We start from the raw sequence: 17,320 nt of genomic DNA, 5'->3' as shown, positions 1-17,320 counted from the left end.
AGGTCTATTAACCAGCCAGCGAATTCATTAAGAAAACGCGGCTCTGGCCGCAGGAATGCGCGGGGCGGCCGGGGGAGCGCAGGCTCCGACCGCGGGGGCTCAGCAGCTAAAAACAAGGGGAGGGGGGGAAACTACCGGTTTCCGAGAAATTTGGGGGGAAGGGGAAAATATATTGCTTAAAAATTTAGGGCATATTGATAAATCTTTATTGACAAAATATTGACAATGACATACTTCTTGGAAGTATATAGTGTGTTAGAATTCTAACAAATTAAACACAAAACACAAAAATATTTACATTCTGGTATAGGAGACATGAAGGAAACATTTGTCACTTCTTTTAGTAGCTCTATGATCTCGGAATATTATAAGGTCAGTGCTTGAAAATTGCCCCAATGGAAATGGCCATTAGAAAAAAAAAATTAAAAAAAAAAATCAAACCGCGATTTTAAGTCCCTTTTCTCTGGATCCTCCCAGCCTGGGAGGTGTCCCCACCGCCGAACCTGGTCGCTGGGTTTGCGCTTTATTAATCTTAAAAAATAATCATCATCCGGTTTTGCAATGGGGATACAATTGGGGGGGGGGGGGGGATAATTTGATTTGATTTTTTTTTTTTTTTTTGGCAGCAAAAGTTATGACCAGCCCCAACCTCCCTCCTCCCCCACCTTTCCCTCCCGTCCCTCCCCTGCCCCACCGTGTTTGTCCATCCGGAAGGAACACTATGCTTTGTTACTGCTACTTCATTTAGCTTTCACAAACACTTTGACGCCAGAAGTTATCATAAAATGTTTACAGACTGCACATTTCTCGTAAAATAAAATTAAAAAGCACACAGAACCTGTCTTAAAGGGAAAAAAATTACAATTCATTTCTGTCTTTAGGAACCGGGGTAATTTTTTTCCGTTTTTTTCTTTTTTTTTCCTTTTTTTTTTTTTTTTTTTTTTTTTTTTTTTTTGCCCAGACGGCTTTACACATGCAATTCAAGTTTCTGAAACAGGTGTGGGTTTTGGCTGCTTATGGAAATTTCTCTTTCAAAGACGGAAAAAACTGTGAAGTGCAAAATGTCCTGTAAGGTGGTAATTTTTCTGGTTTGGTTGGGGGGGGGTGGGGTGGGTGTTTCTTTTTTTTTTAAAGATTTTTTTTTTCAATTTTTGTTTTTGCAATTTTTTGACGTTACGCTTTTAAAAGTGGACTGTGAGAAACGGAGTACCTGTCAATCACCTCGTCCCGGTGTTTTGGCTTTGATTGACAGATCCCCCCTTGCCAGAGCGGTGCCGGCAGTGCCACAGTTCGGCCCTCTCGCGGTCTCGCCCTCGCTCGCTCCCAGCTGCCCTCCCAGACGGGAATCGCAGTTCTGATGAAGATCTCCGTGTCCCTTCCCCGCACCGCCACGCCGGGGGGTGGAGGGGGTCGGGGGGGGTCGGGGGGGATGTGAGCCTTTAACACTTTCTGTTGGTGGGGTGCCTGGCTTTGAAAAGTCCGAAAAGTGCCAGTTTTTAATCGTCCGACGTGACGTCGATTTCCTCTGGACTGGCTTGTTTGGTGGCGATTCTCCACCGGTTAATGTGATGTGTCCCTTTTTTCTTCTGTTGTGAGTCCGAACCTTCCTCTTCCAACTTTTGCCGCTTGAACTTTGTCCGTCTGTTCTGAAACCATACTTTTACCTGCGGGAGGAAAGGCACCGGCCGTTAGTCCGACGCCTGCCCGGCCACCGGTGCTCTGCGCCGCCCGCTGCCCTGCCGAGGAGCTCTGCCTGCTCCTTGCCCTGCCTCGCATCGTGCCCTGCCTGCTGCCTGCCCTGCCTGCTGCCTGCCCTGCCTGCTCCCTGCCCTGCCTGCCCGCTGGCCTGCCCGCACCGTGCCCTACCCGCACCGCTCCCCAGCCCGGAGCGGGGCGAGCGGAGCCGGAGCCCGTGTGTGCCACTTACCCCTCTCCGGGAAAGTCACAGACACGCCGGCCCACGCCAAGCAGGCACCTCCAGAGGACCCACGCGTGCAGGATTTGGGCAGCCGCACCGGTGCGGTGTGCGCGGCTCCGTTCCCCGCAGCCGGGCAGGGACGCACCTGGCGCAGGGACGCGGATTTTCCGCGCACGACTAGCCCCGCGCAATGCCACTCACCCACCCACCCCTTTTACCCCACGCGGGGAAAAACAAAGCGTGGCGGTGGGATGTCAGCAAGCCGGTCCTGCCGTCGGGGCAGCCACCGGGGCGGCTCCCGTTATCCGCGCCCGCCGAGCGGTCCCGACACCGGGAAAAGCGACCCGGGGGCTGCGGCGGGGTCGACCGGACCCGCACCGGCACCCCCGGGCCCGGCCAAGCAGAGCGAGGGCCTCGGCCCTCGAGGGGGCGGCGGGACCAGAGCTTTTCCTCTTGGAAAAGCGAATAAATTGAAAGGGAAAAAAAATAATAATAAAAAAAAATGCCCGGCGCTACCCGCAGCGTCTCCCCGGGACGCGCCGTCCAGGAGCGATCGTAGCGAGGCGAAACCTGTAAGTGCCACCGTAAATATCCCTCTGAATTTGTTCAGCGCCGAATAAATCTGACTTAGCCATCCGCCAGCTGACTTCAGTGCTTTAATTACAGATAGTATTGATCTGGGAGCTATCTCCAGGGCTGGCCACACTCCTTGTAGCGGCCAAAGGTAAACATTTTTTTTTTTTTTTTAAAGCAGTTTAAACTCTGGTTCTGTCTGAAAGTGCCTGATAAAGGCCCCAGCAAGGGGGGAAAAGGGAACTGGAGCATTTTAATAAGCTGGTTTAACCCGCTTCGCTGCCTCTTCAGAACAGAGACCTGCCTGGCCGGACACACATCTCTGCTGCATTTTCATATTCTCCAAAAGTCCCCCATTAAAAAGCTGAGCGGGGAACAAGGGGTGAGTTTAATTTGCTTTTAGTTTGCTAATTGAAGGGGAGGACGGTTCATTTCTGCACGCTGATCTCCCAAAAGGGAGCTCATTTGTAGGGGACTGGGGGTTTGACATCCGGACAAAAGACCCCAACCAGCTTCGGAATCAAGCAGCACAAAGACCACCTTAAATACAGCTTTCCAGTGGAAATAAGCCTGTGACCGGTCCCTTGTTCGGAGAACCTCATAAAAGTGGCGATCCCTTTTTATTGTTTTGTTAGGGAGACATTTTAAAACAAAAGCTCCAACCTCTTTATTGCTTCCCCCACGAAAAGGAGTTAAAAAAAAAAAAAAAAAAAAAAAAAAGTGTTACAACTTAATCCTCCCAGAGAACGCTGTGTTTACTGGGAACTTTGAACTAGGCTGCGGCTGGGTATTTTGGCTTTTTTTTTTTTTTTTTTTTTTTTAAGTACAGTGCCACATACTGTAGCAGAGACAATCCCCATCTGGAGCCCTCTCTCCACCAGTCTCCTGGAAGGGCACAAAACAAAAGCCCGACACAACAACAACAACAAACAACCCCCCCAAAACCCCAGCCTTTCTTCCGGCGAAGAGAAAACCGCGTGAAAAAAACGCCCTCGCAGCGGCCCCGCCGGCCGTGGGTCCCCGCCGTCGGGGGGGGAACCCGCTCCCACCCCCGTTCCCCCGCCGCCTCCGCGCCCTCCCCACGGGTGTCCGGCCTCGGTACCCACCGAGACCCTCTCCCCGGGACAACCGGAGCAGAAACGTCTCTAATCGTCCCTCCAGATCGACGACCGAAATAGTCTCCGGTGCGGTTCTGGCCCGCAGCCAGCCAGCGGGGGGGGGGGGGGAACGGGGGGGGGCGGGGGGGGGGGAGGGGGATTCCTTGTAGTTAATAATTTCTCTGCTTTTATTTTTCATCTTTATGCCCTCCCGAACCGGCTCCTCATAACCGCCGCTGCCGGACTCGGGGCTAGGAAGGAGTGAAAAAATCATCCGAGAAACCGTAGTTCTGCCGTAGGCTCCAAAAGGGGGGGGGGGGGGGGTGTCTCCCCTCCGCCTTTTGTTTTGGGGGCTTTTCCCCTGACATCCAACTCCTCGAGGCTCACACCAGTCCCGCAGCAGAATGACCGGGGCCGCCTTTCATTTGCAGATGGGAGATCTCGCCTTTCCCCTTCCCGCTGGGGCCGGGGCTCTCCGGGGAGAACCCACTCGTGCCCCCAGCCCCGCGGCTCCCCACGCCCGGCCGAGGCCTCGCCACCCCCGGCCACGGCTCTCAGCAACGGGAGAAGCTTTTATAACACGCAGGAGACGCGGGGGGACCCCTCACTCCCCTCCACCGGCTCGGGTCTGGAGGCCTAAACACCCCCAGAATTGGACCGTATTTTTTTCCTCGCATCTCCGCGCCGGCCGGGTGGGTTTTTCCCAAGGAGATCCCAGTACTTTCGCTTTCCCAGTCGCCCGCTGCCTTCTTCCCCCTTACCTGAGTTTCCGTGAGGCTGAGGCTGTGTGCCAGCTGTTTTCTCTCTGCTCCTACTACATAATGGTTCTTCTCAAAGGCATGTTCCAGTCTCAGTAATTGGGATGGGGAGAAAGCTGTACGGATCCGTTTGGGTTTCCTGGCCAGTGCGTTGTGCAATAGGAAGCTCTCCGGGCTGGTTTCATTCCCTGGGCAACAGGGTAAAACAGAGATTAGCAAAACGCCTTCCCCAAACGTACTCGAGAGGACTTTTTAAGCGCAAGAATTTTTCTCTCCCACCATTACCCGCAGGAGAAATCTGACTATAGTTTCTTTTTGATTTTCAGCGCCTTTCTTTGTATTAAATTTTCCTTCCATAAATAGGTGGAGGGAATGAGCAGGGGAAGGAGAGAAGGGGAAGAAATTAAAAAAAACCCCTAAAACACAACCAGGGGAACACTACGGCAAGGAAAAAAAAAAAAAAAAAAAAAAGAAAAAAAAAAAGAATTGGCCAGAGCCCGGCTGCGGTCTCTGCGGCTTCATCCCGCAGCTACCCCCCTTCCCCTCGCCCACCGGCAGCCTCACATCTTTCCCTGTTTATTTGTTATTTCCATCCTCCCGGCGCGGCCAGCGGGGCAGCGGCTCTCGGTGCGGTCCCTGCCGACCCCCCCGTTTCCCCGGCCGGCCGCCGCGCTCCGGGAGCCGGCAGCCCCGCTCCCCCGGGCTTCTCCCCTCTTCCCTCGCCCAAAATTCCGGCTGGGGCCTTTCTCCCCCAGCTCCCCTTCGTTTTGCCGGGGTGCTCCCCGTTGCCCCGGCGGCGGAGGGAACCGGCGGGGAAATAAAAGAAGCAAACTTCGGGGAGGGCACATCCCAAACCGGCCTGCGAGGGGGGGTGAGGGGGTGTCAGCCGGGGCTTTTTGGTGGGTCTCTCCCTCCGGCTTGGCCCTGTGCCGCTTCTCCGGGTCGGTCCTTCCAAGGTGGGGAAGCCACGGAGGGTCTGTCTCCGTAAAGTGCGTTAAAAATCGTTGCAGGAGGAGGGTGTGTTTGAAATCAGGCTGTGGCTCAACACCAGGACATTTCCGCCTTTCATCTACCGCTCTTTACCAATCGCCTGATGACTGCGACAAATAATTTGGTGAGCGAAACCTGTAATTTTATTCTGAGAGGGTAATAATCCATTTTGTATCTCTGTCCGCCTGGCTTCGGAGAGAGCGACTCCTTTTCCAACCCGGGTGCAACGGCTCGGCTGCAGAAGGCCCGGGAAATGAATATTGCAGGTGGTTTGTTTTCGTTCGGAATTAATAAATAAAAATACCGAAGGAAAAAAAAAAAAAAAAAGTAGATGGATCCCTCCGAGCGGAGGCTGATTTTTTTTTTTTTTTTTTTCGTGTGTCTCTGTGTGTGTATAACGAAAGAGGCAGGAGCTGGACCCATTAGGGGAGAAATCGTCTCACCCTTCGGAGAAGACGCTGCCGGTTGCAAAGGGTTAAACAAGGGGGATTTTATTGATTGTGCGCCATTGGATTTGGTTATTTTCCTCCAGCCGGTTATTAATCTCTTGGCAGCTGGGAGCCCTTCCCTGCCCGTACGGACGGACTCGCCCTCTCTGCCCCCAGCCCCGGCTCTCCTCCGCAGCCCCCTCTCCCCGCTCTGCTCCGGCGCTAGGATTATTTTGATTTGTTTTTTTTCCCTTCTCCTTTCTCTGGGGTTCGTTTCGGCCCGTCCCCGGTCCCCGCTAACAGGGGGAGCGGCCGGATTTGGGGCGGCGGCGGCGGTGGTTCCCCTCGGCCCCGGCAGCCTTCCCGGGGGAACCTAAACCTCGCCACCCCTCGGTTCCCCTCTCTGCGGGGCGGCTTCCTTCGGAGGCTCCTCCGTCGCTTTTAACCCACCGGCCCACAAAAAAATATCCACCTTCCCCCCCCCCCCCCCTCTTTTAATCGGGGCGAGAAAGCGGCAAGAAGTCCCAGCCGGCCTCGCCTTCCCCCCTCCTGGCAGGGAAAGCAAAACAAACCGGGAAAAGCAGCGAAGCAAACCCAAGCCCGAGCCCCTCGGCTCCTCTGACAGCTCCTCAAGTTTGGCGGAGGGGGAGGCAGGGCACAACCCCCCCCCCCCCTCGGCCCAGCCGAGCCCGCCGCTCCGGGCAGCGGCCGCCCACCCACCCGCCGTCCCCCCGCATCCGCGCCGCGGGGACCGGCCGGGGGCCGCCGGAGGATGGAGGGGCGGATGGGAGGGAGAAGAAAAAGTTGCACGTACCTTGGAACCTGTGGCCCAGATACCGGTAGCGGTGTATTAGCCAGGGGTAGAAGGTGGAGGGGTCCCTTTGCTGCGAGGCGAAGAGCGGGTGCGTGGAGTGCGAAGCGGGCAGCGGGTGGGCGGCCAGGGCGTGGGGAGGGGGCACGGGATGGACCGGCACGGCCGGGTTAGGCGGGTGGGAGACGGCCTCCGCAAAGACCAAGTCCGGGTTGGAGTAGACCCCCCTGCCAGTGGAGTGGAAGCCGTTGAGAAAAGGGTTCATCGGGCTGGAATTGGCATAGCTGAGCGCCGCCGGCCGGATAGGATCCTCGGAGCGAGACGCGGGCAAGGGGCTGTCTTTGGCCACCAGCGACTCGATGGTGAAACACCGCTTGGGTGTGGGCTGAAACATGCTGCCGCGGCGAGAGTCCCCGACCAAATCTCTGCCTGGCTCTCTCTGGTGCGCGGGAGACGATCCGGGGAAGTTTGCAGCAGGGAGTGACTTGAGGAGGGATAGATACACACATAAATAGACAGGGGCTGGAGGAAAAGGAGGCAGCGGCAGCCAGCGGTACCCAAAAGGGAGACACACACACACACGCACCACGCACGCACACACACACACACACACACCCCCCACCAAAAAAAAAAAAAAAAAAAAAAAAAAAGTTGCTGGGAGAAGTTTCCCTCCTGCAAGGAAAAGGCGGTCGCCCCCCCCCCCCCCCCCCTCCCTCCCTAAGTCCAAAGACAATCCATGGATGTGATCGGCCCCTTCACAAGTTGTGCAAACGATTTGTTAGTTCATGAGCCTAATTAGTGCTGGGATCACATAAACAGCTTCCTCTGAAGCCTGGTAAATGGCTTGATGATTGGTCGCTATTACTCGCCTTGAGGTTGAAGGGGGAGACTCTTTAAAGTGCGTCAGAGGGGAGGCGAGCGCCGGGCAGCGCCATCGGGAGGGATGGAGCCGCGGCGCGGCGCGGATCGGAGTGCGGCGGGAGCGCGCCCGCCGGCGCGGGGGGGGAGCGCGGAGCCCCGCGCAGCCTCTCGCCCGCCCCGTCCGCCGCCCCCGCTCCCCCCCCCCCCCGCTCCCCTCCGCCGCCGCGCTGCCCTCCCTCCCCTGCCGCCGCCCGGCGACCAAGGTAGGGGGACGGGACCTTGGGGGGGGGGGGGGGGGAGCTCAGCGGGGGTGCGTGGGGCGGGGGGGGGGGGGGGCGCATCTCCTCTAGGGGGGGGCGTGGGGTGAGGGCGGGGGGGGGGGGGGAGAGTTAGGGTCCCTCCGGCAGCGTGACACCCCCTCTCCCTGCCACCTCTCGGGTGCTCTCAGCCCGGCGAGGTTACCTTGATCAGCCCCGGGGCGTCCGGGAGAGATGCCCCGCTTGGGAAAGGTTTCGTGCCGGTGAGAGAACGGGTCGCCCTCGTCCTCCTCCTCCTCCTCGGAACTTATTTATTCCCCCCTTCGCTCCTTCGCACTCCCCGCACCGCGCGGCGCGGAAAACAAAGCGGAGGGCGGCTGCATTATGCAAAGCTGGGACACGCCGGGCTCTCGCAGACGGGACAGGGGAGCAAAGTCTCCGGTTCCAGCCTTGTCCGTATTTTCGCGATTACCTTTGGGTCCGGGGATGATTTTAGGGCTGAGTTCTCCTCCTCCCATTGGCTGGGGCTGCAGAATAATTATGATCACATCCTAATACTCTTGGCTGGTGCTTACTGTTTATTGGTAGTTAAGGATCTATTATCTATTCATCAGCCTCCCATTTTTGCCAATTACATTCTTCTAAAGTGAAGTACCAGCAGGTATTTTGCACATTTACAATTAATGATAAAAAATCTGGCGTACTTTAAATCTATTACGCCGCTGTGTAATTTATCTTAAAGATGCGGAATTGCTGATGTAAATTAACGTTTCTGTTGAACCGAGGGACGGGGGGAGTCTTAAAACCAGTCTAGCGTTTCTTTCCTTCGTTCCCGGACTTTGCTTTCTATTTTCTTTCCACTTTACACACAAAGAGTCCGTTACTCCGCTGCATTAAAACGTGCTAAAACCCCACATCGCTGTCTAAACGGTCCTCGCTTCTTTCCGGGCAAGGGCGAGCTGAACTCTCTCCGCCTTCCCCGCTCTCTCCCCAAAGCGCCTGTTTGCAGCTAGCCGATATTTCCACCGCGATCCCAAACCGACGGACTAAATACGGGTGACAAACCAGTGCCGGGCACGCCAGGATGCCCGTGCTTGTGCCCCTTTGTTTGGGGCGGCGGTTGCTTTCGTGTCCCCCGCGCTGTGTGCGCTTTGGGGAGGGAGAAGTTCACTTTCCTGCTGAAATGGAAATCTGCTCTCCAGGCGTTGGGCGGCTGTACGTATAGCCATCCGTAGCCACACGTGTAGACGATTGCAGAGACAAAGTGGGAGAGATGTTTGGCCGGCGTAACTCGTCTTCTGACAGATTTTTTGCAGCGAGGTGCCATCCTCCCAGGTCTCACACGTTTGGGAAAACCTCTCCTGCCCGCAGACACCCCGGCAGACACGGGCGCAAGGGCTCCGGCCCCGCTGAGCCGGGCTTGCTGCGGAGGGGAGAGACGGATTTGCCTCCAACCCCGCTCGTGTCCTTCGTGAATCTCTAGTATTTTAACTTTTTTAAGTCCTCTCGCCCCTTTTCCGTGCAACTTCCCCCCCCCCCCCCCCCCCTCGACGCTCTTCTCGCGGAGATCTGGGATTTTTGACCCCAGCGAGGCTGGGAAAGTGCCCTAAATCCGCCGGGTGCCTGACGTGCTGATTTCGACTGGGCTTTTGCTTCCAGAGCACTGAAAAGGGAAAAAAGAGAAACTTCTCCTTCACCTAGGAAAAGCCGTGCTCTGCATCTGTGTATTTACACTTCTCCGGGACTGCAGAATGAATCTGAATTGGAAAAACTTCAACTCCTTTTTTTTTTTCCTTTCTTTTTTTTTTTTTTTTTTTTTTTTTTCCTCCTCCAGACATCCTGACATAATCACAGGGCTTCCTTGAAAACTGCATCAAGTAATTTAGCAGTTGGGGAAGGAGGAATTATATCCGTGTGAAAAAACCCGTCACCCACGCAGAGCAGGGATAACCCTCCAAAACGCTCGATAATTTTCCCTCGACCCTCTTTACCGCCGGGGAAATATCCTCTAGCCTAAAATCCCTTCCCGAAGCGGGGGGTCCCGTTGCTCTGGAGCTCAGCGGAGGAGGCTGCAGCTGCAGCGGGGAGCTCTCCCCTGCCAAGTCCGATTTCGCTCGGGAACGCGGGTGATCTCGGCCGCGGCAGCCTGGAGGTCCCCGCTCCGCACCGAGCCCCGCTCGCTCGCTGTGCTACATGCATACATATACGTATCTATCTGTATGTGTGTGTATCTATATGTGTGTGTGTGCGTGCGTGGATACATACGAGCGGAGAAACCGCAAGTAGAGCCTGGGGAGCACCAGCTCTCTCTGGGTTTTGTCGGAGAGAAAACAGGCCGGGGACAGGCAGACCGAAACCCAGGGGGACTCGGGATGAGATTTTCCCAGGATTTTTCCGCTTCCCCCTACATTTCTGTATCCCTCTCCCGCTCGTCGCCCCGGCCGTTTCTCGTGGGCACCTCCCGCGCAGCCCACGGCCCGTGGTGTCCGTGTTGCCCCGGCCGGGGCCGCTGCCTTCCAGCTGGGGCTGCCCCGGGAGCATCTCCCGAAGCTCCTCTCTTGAACTTTTCCTACCCAGCGTCTTGACAGGCTGCTCTCGCTGTCTTCTTGGCGTCTACGAGGAGAAAATCTGGCAGGGGCTCCCTTCCCAGCAATCCCCGATCTGCTCCAAGCGCACTTAGAGGCAGCCTCTCTCGGAGGGAGGGGTGCGCTACATTCGCAGTCAAATTACATGGCTGGCCTCAAAGGCACTAGCTTCGGATTTCCAAACTAATACTCATCTCTTAAAAGCCGAGCCAAGAAGAAAATGCGAGGAAGGCCTCAGATGCGGGAGACCTCGGGGTAAGACGGTTGTTTACGGGCTGATCCAGGCTGAACTTTCGCGGCTGGGGGGGATGGCGGGGAGGGAAGTTGCAGCCTCCCCTGAACTTTCTTTTCCAGGCGGGATCCGGCTCCCCCTTCCCTCTCCGGCCCCAGGGATCCGTGCCCACAGCGGGGAGCAGAGGTGGCCCAGGCAGGTCGTGTCTGGCGGGGGGCCGCGGCAGTTAAAGGAGCGGGTGAAATACCTCGTTTCATTCGTTTCGGGGCGTCCTAAATCCCCCTCAGTATCTGGCAGCGTGCTGCTGCGAGCCCTTCACAAAAGCGCGATACGTGGCGGGAGCGACGGCAGCCCGGGCCGCGAAGCGCAGCCCGGCACGGAGCCGAGCCGGGACGGGCTCCGGGGCTCCGGGAGAGCCCGGGCTCCCACCCCGCCGGGGAGCCCCGGGGGTCCTCCGCCGAGCAGGTGGATTCCGTCCGAGGGTGTATCGCTACCCGCCCAGGCTCCCTCCCCGAGCACCCGGAGCCCCGCGTGAACAGGCCCTCGCGGCCGGGGCTCTCGAGTGGGGCGGACACACGGGGTGCTTTCCACGGCTCTCCCCGCCGAGGAGACCAGCCCTGAAATCCTCACACCCCTATTTCGGGCCTGCAAAGCCGGGCGAGCGCTGCTGCCACCGGGGGCCCGTCTCACCGGCGGGCGGGGGCTGCAGCGGCCGTGGGGGACCGGGAAACGGCCCCGCTTGCCCGGGCTCCCTCCCGCCGGCCCCGGGCAACAGCAATCCGGGACCGTCGCTTTTAGGTTTTTTTTTTTTTTTTTTTTTTTTCTTTCGGACGCTAATTCAGAGCATCCTCCCGCCCTCGCTCCAGAAACCCCCCCACCTGGCCGCCCGGCTGCCTGCGCTCGGCGCTGCACAAGCCCGGCCCGGCGCTCGGCGGCCGCGGGCAGCCCCGGCTTTGTTTCGCACATCTATTTTCGTCTCGGGAAGGTCGGGCTTGCGGTTCCGAAATGACGTTAGTAACGGGGGACATCAGGGAAAGAAAAAAAAAGAAAAAAGAAAAAAAAAAAAAAAGAGCAAATCCCCGGCTTTACACACGAAGCCCTAATCTGCACCCATCCGTGCCAGACTCCGGCTCATTTTAAATATCAACATGTGCGGAGGAAGAGGGAGAAAATACGGGAGCTGCGTGCGGGGCGCAGTGAGCAGCGCGGGAACGACAGCGCACTTCCCCGGGACGGACCGCTCGGCCCGGAGGCTCATCCCGGCACACCGTCTCCTGCCCGGCACCCCAGCCCGCTCCTTTCCCGGTCCCATCCCGCTCCTTTCCCGGTCCCCGCCCGCTCCCCGCCCGCTCCGCGGGGCGCGGTGGCGGCAGCCGCGGGCGCGCATCCGCGGGGCGGCAGCGCCCCCTGCCGGCCGCCCGTCAACTCCCGCCCGCCCCGCGGCCCCGCCGGCGGCAGCGGCTTTGGGCAGGAGCCGGGCGGCCGCCGCGGGGCGCGGAGGCAGCGGCCCGTGGGAGACCCGGGCTGGTCGACGGCGGGGAAAAGCCGCAAGGAGCAGCCTGGCAGATTTCGGTGTTAAGCCCATAAGGGCTTTCGGGGGGGGGGGGGGGGGGGGATTTAGGGGTTTGGGGGGAAAGGCGCCGAGCGTGGACGCACGCACCCACGCGTGTGCGTGCGCACCCGTCCACGCACACGCACTTTAAATACCCCCCCCCCCCCCAGCGCGGTGCCCGCTGGCAGAGCGCCTATTTTAAGCCCTGGGTTTTAAATACCCCCCCCCCCCCCCAAAGGGAGCAGCTGCACGTCTAAAAAACTGTTAAGTTGCGGGGAAGCCGCCCTCACGGCTTCCGACCCGTGGATTCAGCCCCTGCGCTTCTTTTCACACCTCGTTCGAAATCGTGGCTTGCTACACGCCACGTAAGGCGACTTCACGCAGTCGTGCCGTGGTGCGAGGTTGGGCGAGAGGCGTTTTGAAACGTGCCTTGCCTTCCCGGCGGCTTGGTTGACCTGTCGGGCTCCGTCCCGAAAGGCACCGTCCCGTGGGGGTTCCCGTGGGCTCGGAAGGGCTCGGGGTGGTCGGCGGTACCGCACGCCGGGGAGTTACGGCCCGTTCCCAGCAGCCGGGTGCTGAACTCGCAGAATAAACTGGGTTTGCCCGGCACCGGCTACCCGAGCAGCCCCTGAAACCGCGGGTGTCCGATCATACCTCGGCCGTAAAAGCCCGTGTCTGCCACGAAGGCTCTCCCTGGGCGAAAACTCGTCAGGCTCAAAAAATAAAAAGAAAAGGAACTAAACCAGAGGCAGAGCTGCAGGCCAGCCGGGGGCTGCAGGTGTCCGGGCTCCCACCATCCCACGGGAAACCGCTCGTCGTCTCGTACGCGAGAGAAAAGGTGTCCCAGCCTCCACCGACGGGGCCGAGGTTGCGTCTGCGTGGGAAGAACGGGCGGGGGAAGCTCTTGCACCTGGTGCTTATTTTTTCTCGGTGGAAGACGATGCATCCCAAACCAGAAACTCGCAGTCCACGACATAAACCCCCAACTCTGGACCTGGGCGGGACGTTAACTGCCCCGAGTGGTGGGGGGGAATGGGACACGGGTGGCCCATCCGCCGCCCTGCGCCGCGGAGCTGCCTTAGCTCCCCGGTTCTGGTCTCCTCGCTCTTCCCTCCGTCTCCCTCCCCTCCCCTCCCCGTCCCCCGACCCCAATTAGCGTTCCTCATCAGTGCCGCTCGGGTTTTTCTTCTGCAACCGGCAAGAAGGCGCGGAGCTGCCGCCTTGCCCGGGTAGCGGCACGTCCCGCACCGGAGCCCCCGGCAGGTCCCGCACCGGAGCCCCCGGCAGCGGCGGGGGCCGGAGAGGCCCGAGGTGGCAGAGGGAATCCCCGGCGGGAGGGATCACGGCTGTAGTTACAAACTTTCCTGAACTTTCCTCTGGACTGAGCGCACCACTGTCCGTACGGGGAGGGGTGGGGGGGGGTGGGGGTGGGGAGCAAACTAAAACATTTCTCCAAAAGCTTTGTTTCTAAGGAAAAATAGAAACCCACACTATTATTTACCCCTAGTTCTGTTGGGCGCTTTTTGTTATACCGCCGTACTTTTAGTTTCTCATTCAGTCCTTCGATTTTGTGAACTATTCCTTTTGAACGTGCTCCTAGAGGGCCCGATCCTGCCATCCCGCCAAGGCACGTTTGCTTTTCGTTTCCCGAAGCGTTTTTGCTGGGCAGCGGAGAGGGTCGTCGCTATTTTCTGTAGGGTCGAGGACTTTTCATGCAACAGACGGTGCCATGTCCTGAATTCCCGTGCTGGCCTCCCTCAGCGGGAAGCCCCTGCCTGGCCCTGCCGGGGGCGAGTCCCCGGGAAACCGCAAAAGCTGCGGGGCGGCCGGTGCTGCTTCACCTGGCAGCTGCGGACCCAGCCGCTCGGGTCGAGCCTGCGGGAAAGTTAAGTTAGCTCTGCTGGGAGTCAGCTCCCTCTCCTGCTCAATGGTCGGATCGGGTTTGGGGTTTTTTTGTTCTTTTTTTTTTTTTTTTTAATTTTCTTGTGTGGGTGTGTGTGTGTTCACTCTCGCCCATCGTTTGGGGAAATTCGAGCTTGCAAAGAGCAGAGGGTTTTTTCGGGGGGATTCACTCTGCACCCCCCCAGCAGCCCCTCCGTCCACCCGAGACATCTATCTCCCGGTGACCCGCATGAGGCAGAAGGAGTTTGCGGTGAAAGAGACGAACAACTCTCAAAGAATTCTCCAAGCTTCTGAAGTATAGCGGTTCAATATTAGCACATTAAAGTGTCGTTTAGGGTACTAATTAATACGTATTTCATTTTAAATCATGCATTTTTTCGAGGACTTGAAGGACATAATTGCTTGCAGTGGCATCTTGGAATAGGAACATAAGTATCCCGCTTTGACACGCACAACCTCGCCGAATTCCTTCCCTAGCTGATGTGTGTTCCCAAACATTCAAGCTCGCAGGGATGTGCGCGCTGTGGAAGTCACACAGAGTGTAATAAAACAGAGCTCCTAAAGCAAAATCAGCGCTGTCCGTGGATACTTCAGACCCCCGAGGCCCGGGGTGGCTTTTTCTAGATGCATAATGTATGTCGAACACATAAGTGGAGGCTTTCGCTTAAACGGTGTGTGATTCCGTCGGGCTACCTCTCCGTTACGTTGCGGTGGATGCTCCCATCCAACAACTGCGTTCAGCCCTAGAGTATTTCCGAACTAAGAGCGCTTTTACGGTCTAATTTTTTTTTTTTCTTTCTTTCCTGGAAGGGGAAAAAAATAGGAAAAAGCTTGTTTCGGAGTTATAGAAAACTTCCCCTCGGTGCAGTGCACAAACGAGGGGATACCTGGGGCAGAGGTGCCTGCCTTTCCCGGGATCGCTTGGCTGGCCATTCCCTTCGGGGGGGGACGCAGCTCCCCCACCGCTGGTCCGGCTCTTTTCGCCGCAGCAACGACGGGGAAGGTCAGGCCACCGCGGGGAGGCACCGCAGCCGTGCGGCTCCCGCAGTGCGGCGAGCAGCGGGCTGCGAGGGGACACCGACCGCGGTGCTCGGTCCACCTTTTCCCAGCCGCCAGCCCTCCCTGTAAACACTCAGCCACACCGATCCTCTGGCAGGGCCGTGCTGGAATAGCCGGTACCCGGGAGCAGGGGGACGAGCAGCCAGCGGGACGGCGGCACGGAGCTCAGCCGGGCACGGTCCGGGGCTGCCGGCTCCGCTGCCGGAGGCAGGCAGGGAGCATGGGGGGGTTGCAGCGGCTCCTCGCTCCCCTCTCCGACCGTTCAGACGGAAAAGTAGCAGCCGGGAATGGAAAGTGACCCCCTCTCCCGACTCCCGCTAGGTCTGGGCTGTTTGATGCTGCGATCCAACGAAAGTCTGAAACTCGAGGGATAATTTTCTCCATATGGGCAAGCGAGCGCGCACACGGCGGTTCTCTCCAGAAATCGCCTACCTCCGATTGTTTTTCACTTTTCACAGGCAGTTACAGGGGGGGAAAAAAAAAAAAAAAAAAAAGATGATATCGTAAAGAAAGTGGCTTTTTGATCACAGGTCGGAGAAGGCAGCCGGAGCTCCAGGCGGAGCAGGAGAGCTGCACCGCGCTCCGCTCCCCTCCGAGGGCACCGGCCAGGGGCCGCGGGGGTCCCGGGGAGGGAGAACTCCCCGCGGCCAAAGGCAAGGGATGGTAAAGGCAGAGTTCCTTCCTACTCCCTGTAGGAAGGAGTGCGTGAGGCTGCGAGGGCTCTGCTCCACACGCAGTGCCGCAGCAGAGCCTCGCTGTTGAAAATCTGCTCTGCAGCTTCCCCACACCCCAGCGCAGGGCAACCGAGCCCCGGGTAGGGCTGCCCGCAGCTCCCCGCATAGGTAGAGCAAAAAACGGGCAGCGAAGGCACGGTTGCACCGTCCGGGACGCCGAAGGAGTTTGGGGGGGGGGGGGGGAGCCGGCGACAGGGAGAAGGGCCGCCCGGTCTCCGCTTCCCACGTCCCCGGGAGGTTCAGGACGGGAAGGTTTGTTTCCCCTTTCGCTGTTATTTCAGGAGAAGGGAGCGGGGGAGGAAGAGGAGAAGCTCACGGAGGGTTTGGCGAAGGTTGCAGCCGGGCCGCGGTGTGTGATTGCAGAGAGGAGCCGAGCCGCTGCGGGGGGGAGCGGAGCGGGGCGCAGTGCGTGACCCCCCCCGCGGGCAGCAGGGACCCTCGCAGTCCCTATAAATTTTTTTTTTTTTTTTTAGGTATCAGTGAAACTAACAGATTTATTTGTAGTTCGCTCCTTCCAGCCCAGAGAACAAGCCCCCGCATCAACAGGCGAGGATGTTTACGGAGATGGTACCTCGCCTCCTTCCCCGCTTGTACGAATTGCTCCACCAAGCGATTTTCCAAAATTTGGGAGGTTTCTTACAAACGAGCAAACCCGACGGCTTTGTTTGTTTGTTTATTTGTTTGTTTGTAAGGGTCGCGCCGGTTTCCCGCTTGCAATTGAACTGCGCGCTGCTGCAGAGAGCTCCGCTCCCGGCGATCGCGGCGGTGACGTTGAGTTAAGGAAATACTACAGGTGTTACTGCGGTGTTTGGGAATTAATTCTCCTTCCTTCTCCCCCCTCCTCCTTCGCGGAGTTATTTCCTAGCCTCCCCAGATAGCTGGGAAAGGGTCCCACATACCCCGGAGCTGTAAAGTGAGCGCTGAAATACTTGATCTCACTGATCTTTGGAGAATTAAATCTGGCCTCATTTTACAGGAGGAAGCGAAGTCAATCTCGAGGTTTTGCGAAGAAAGGCTGTTATTTCCTAGAGGGTAGGCGTTTAAGTTGTTAAATATTAGTTTTTAATTACATATTGTTCTTTTCAAAAATAATATTTATACTTAGGTCCGTGCAGGTATTCGACCGAATTTCCAAAGCCGTCGGCTAACCCTTCTTTCCGCGACGGGTGGCAAACAGCCCCTCGCACGGGCGCCGCTAGAAGGGGTCACCGTCGTCCCCCGCGCCCCTCACCGAGGCCGCCGGGCAGCGCCGGGCCCGGGGCTTCTTCTCCCGCTCCGCGGGCGCGGAGCCGGCGACCGCGGCTCTGAACCCGCCCCGCTCCGCGGGACCCGCTGGAACAAAACTTGGGCTCGGAGTGCGGGAGGGAGCGGGAGAGGCTTTTTCTGGCGCAGCCGGGCAAAGCCATAGAGCGAAGGAACTGAAGAACAAGAACTAGTGGTCGTGAATAAAACCTTCCGTGTTAAACGCAGCCGCGAACCCCACGGTGATTTACGAGTTCCCGAGGCCAAACGCAGCTCCCGTCCCGTTCCCCCCCCCCCGGGACGGGTGGGGGGTGTGGGTGC

The 17,320-nt window shown here is 58.1% G+C and overlaps 1 protein-coding gene and 1 long non-coding RNA gene across 4 annotated transcripts in view; one reads left to right on the top strand and one right to left on the bottom strand.

Annotated features, from left to right (window-relative positions):
- Nucleotides 1-1,113: 1,113 nt before the first annotated feature.
- On the bottom strand, nt 1,114-12,410 carry EMX2 (empty spiracles homeobox 2). Of its 3 annotated transcripts, none has more exons than XM_049811018.1 (4): nt 12,396-12,410; nt 6,579-7,059; nt 4,350-4,534; nt 1,114-1,664 (listed from the first exon to the last, which is right to left on the bottom strand). In XM_049811018.1, exons 2-4 carry the CDS (start codon nt 6,967-6,969, stop codon nt 1,497-1,499), a joined length of 744 nt encoding a protein of 247 aa, XP_049666975.1. In that variant the 5' UTR covers nt 6,970-7,059; nt 12,396-12,410; the 3' UTR covers nt 1,114-1,496. The 3 variants fall into 3 exon arrangements, with proteins under 3 accessions (XP_049666975.1, XP_049666974.1, XP_049666973.1); XM_049811017.1 differs by lacking the exon at nt 12,396-12,410 and adding an exon at nt 7,899-8,228 and having other exon boundaries at nt 6,579-7,097; XM_049811016.1 differs by lacking the exon at nt 12,396-12,410 and adding an exon at nt 7,899-8,228.
- LOC126043099 (uncharacterized) overlaps nt 10,436-17,320 on the top strand; it is a 32,677-nt gene continuing 25,792 nt past the window's right edge. Inside the window, exon 1 of the long non-coding RNA XR_007507338.1 lies at nt 10,436-10,533. This is a non-coding gene — a long non-coding RNA (uncharacterized LOC126043099). The remainder of the gene's footprint in view (nt 10,534-17,320) is intronic.

Source organism: Accipiter gentilis, chromosome 9 (genome assembly GCF_929443795.1).
Source record: "Accipiter gentilis chromosome 9, bAccGen1.1, whole genome shotgun sequence".
NCBI lineage: Eukaryota > Metazoa > Chordata > Aves > Accipitriformes > Accipitridae > Astur > Astur gentilis.
Note: the sequence above shows the minus strand (reverse complement) of the source record. Positions and strands in the feature narration are given on the sequence as shown.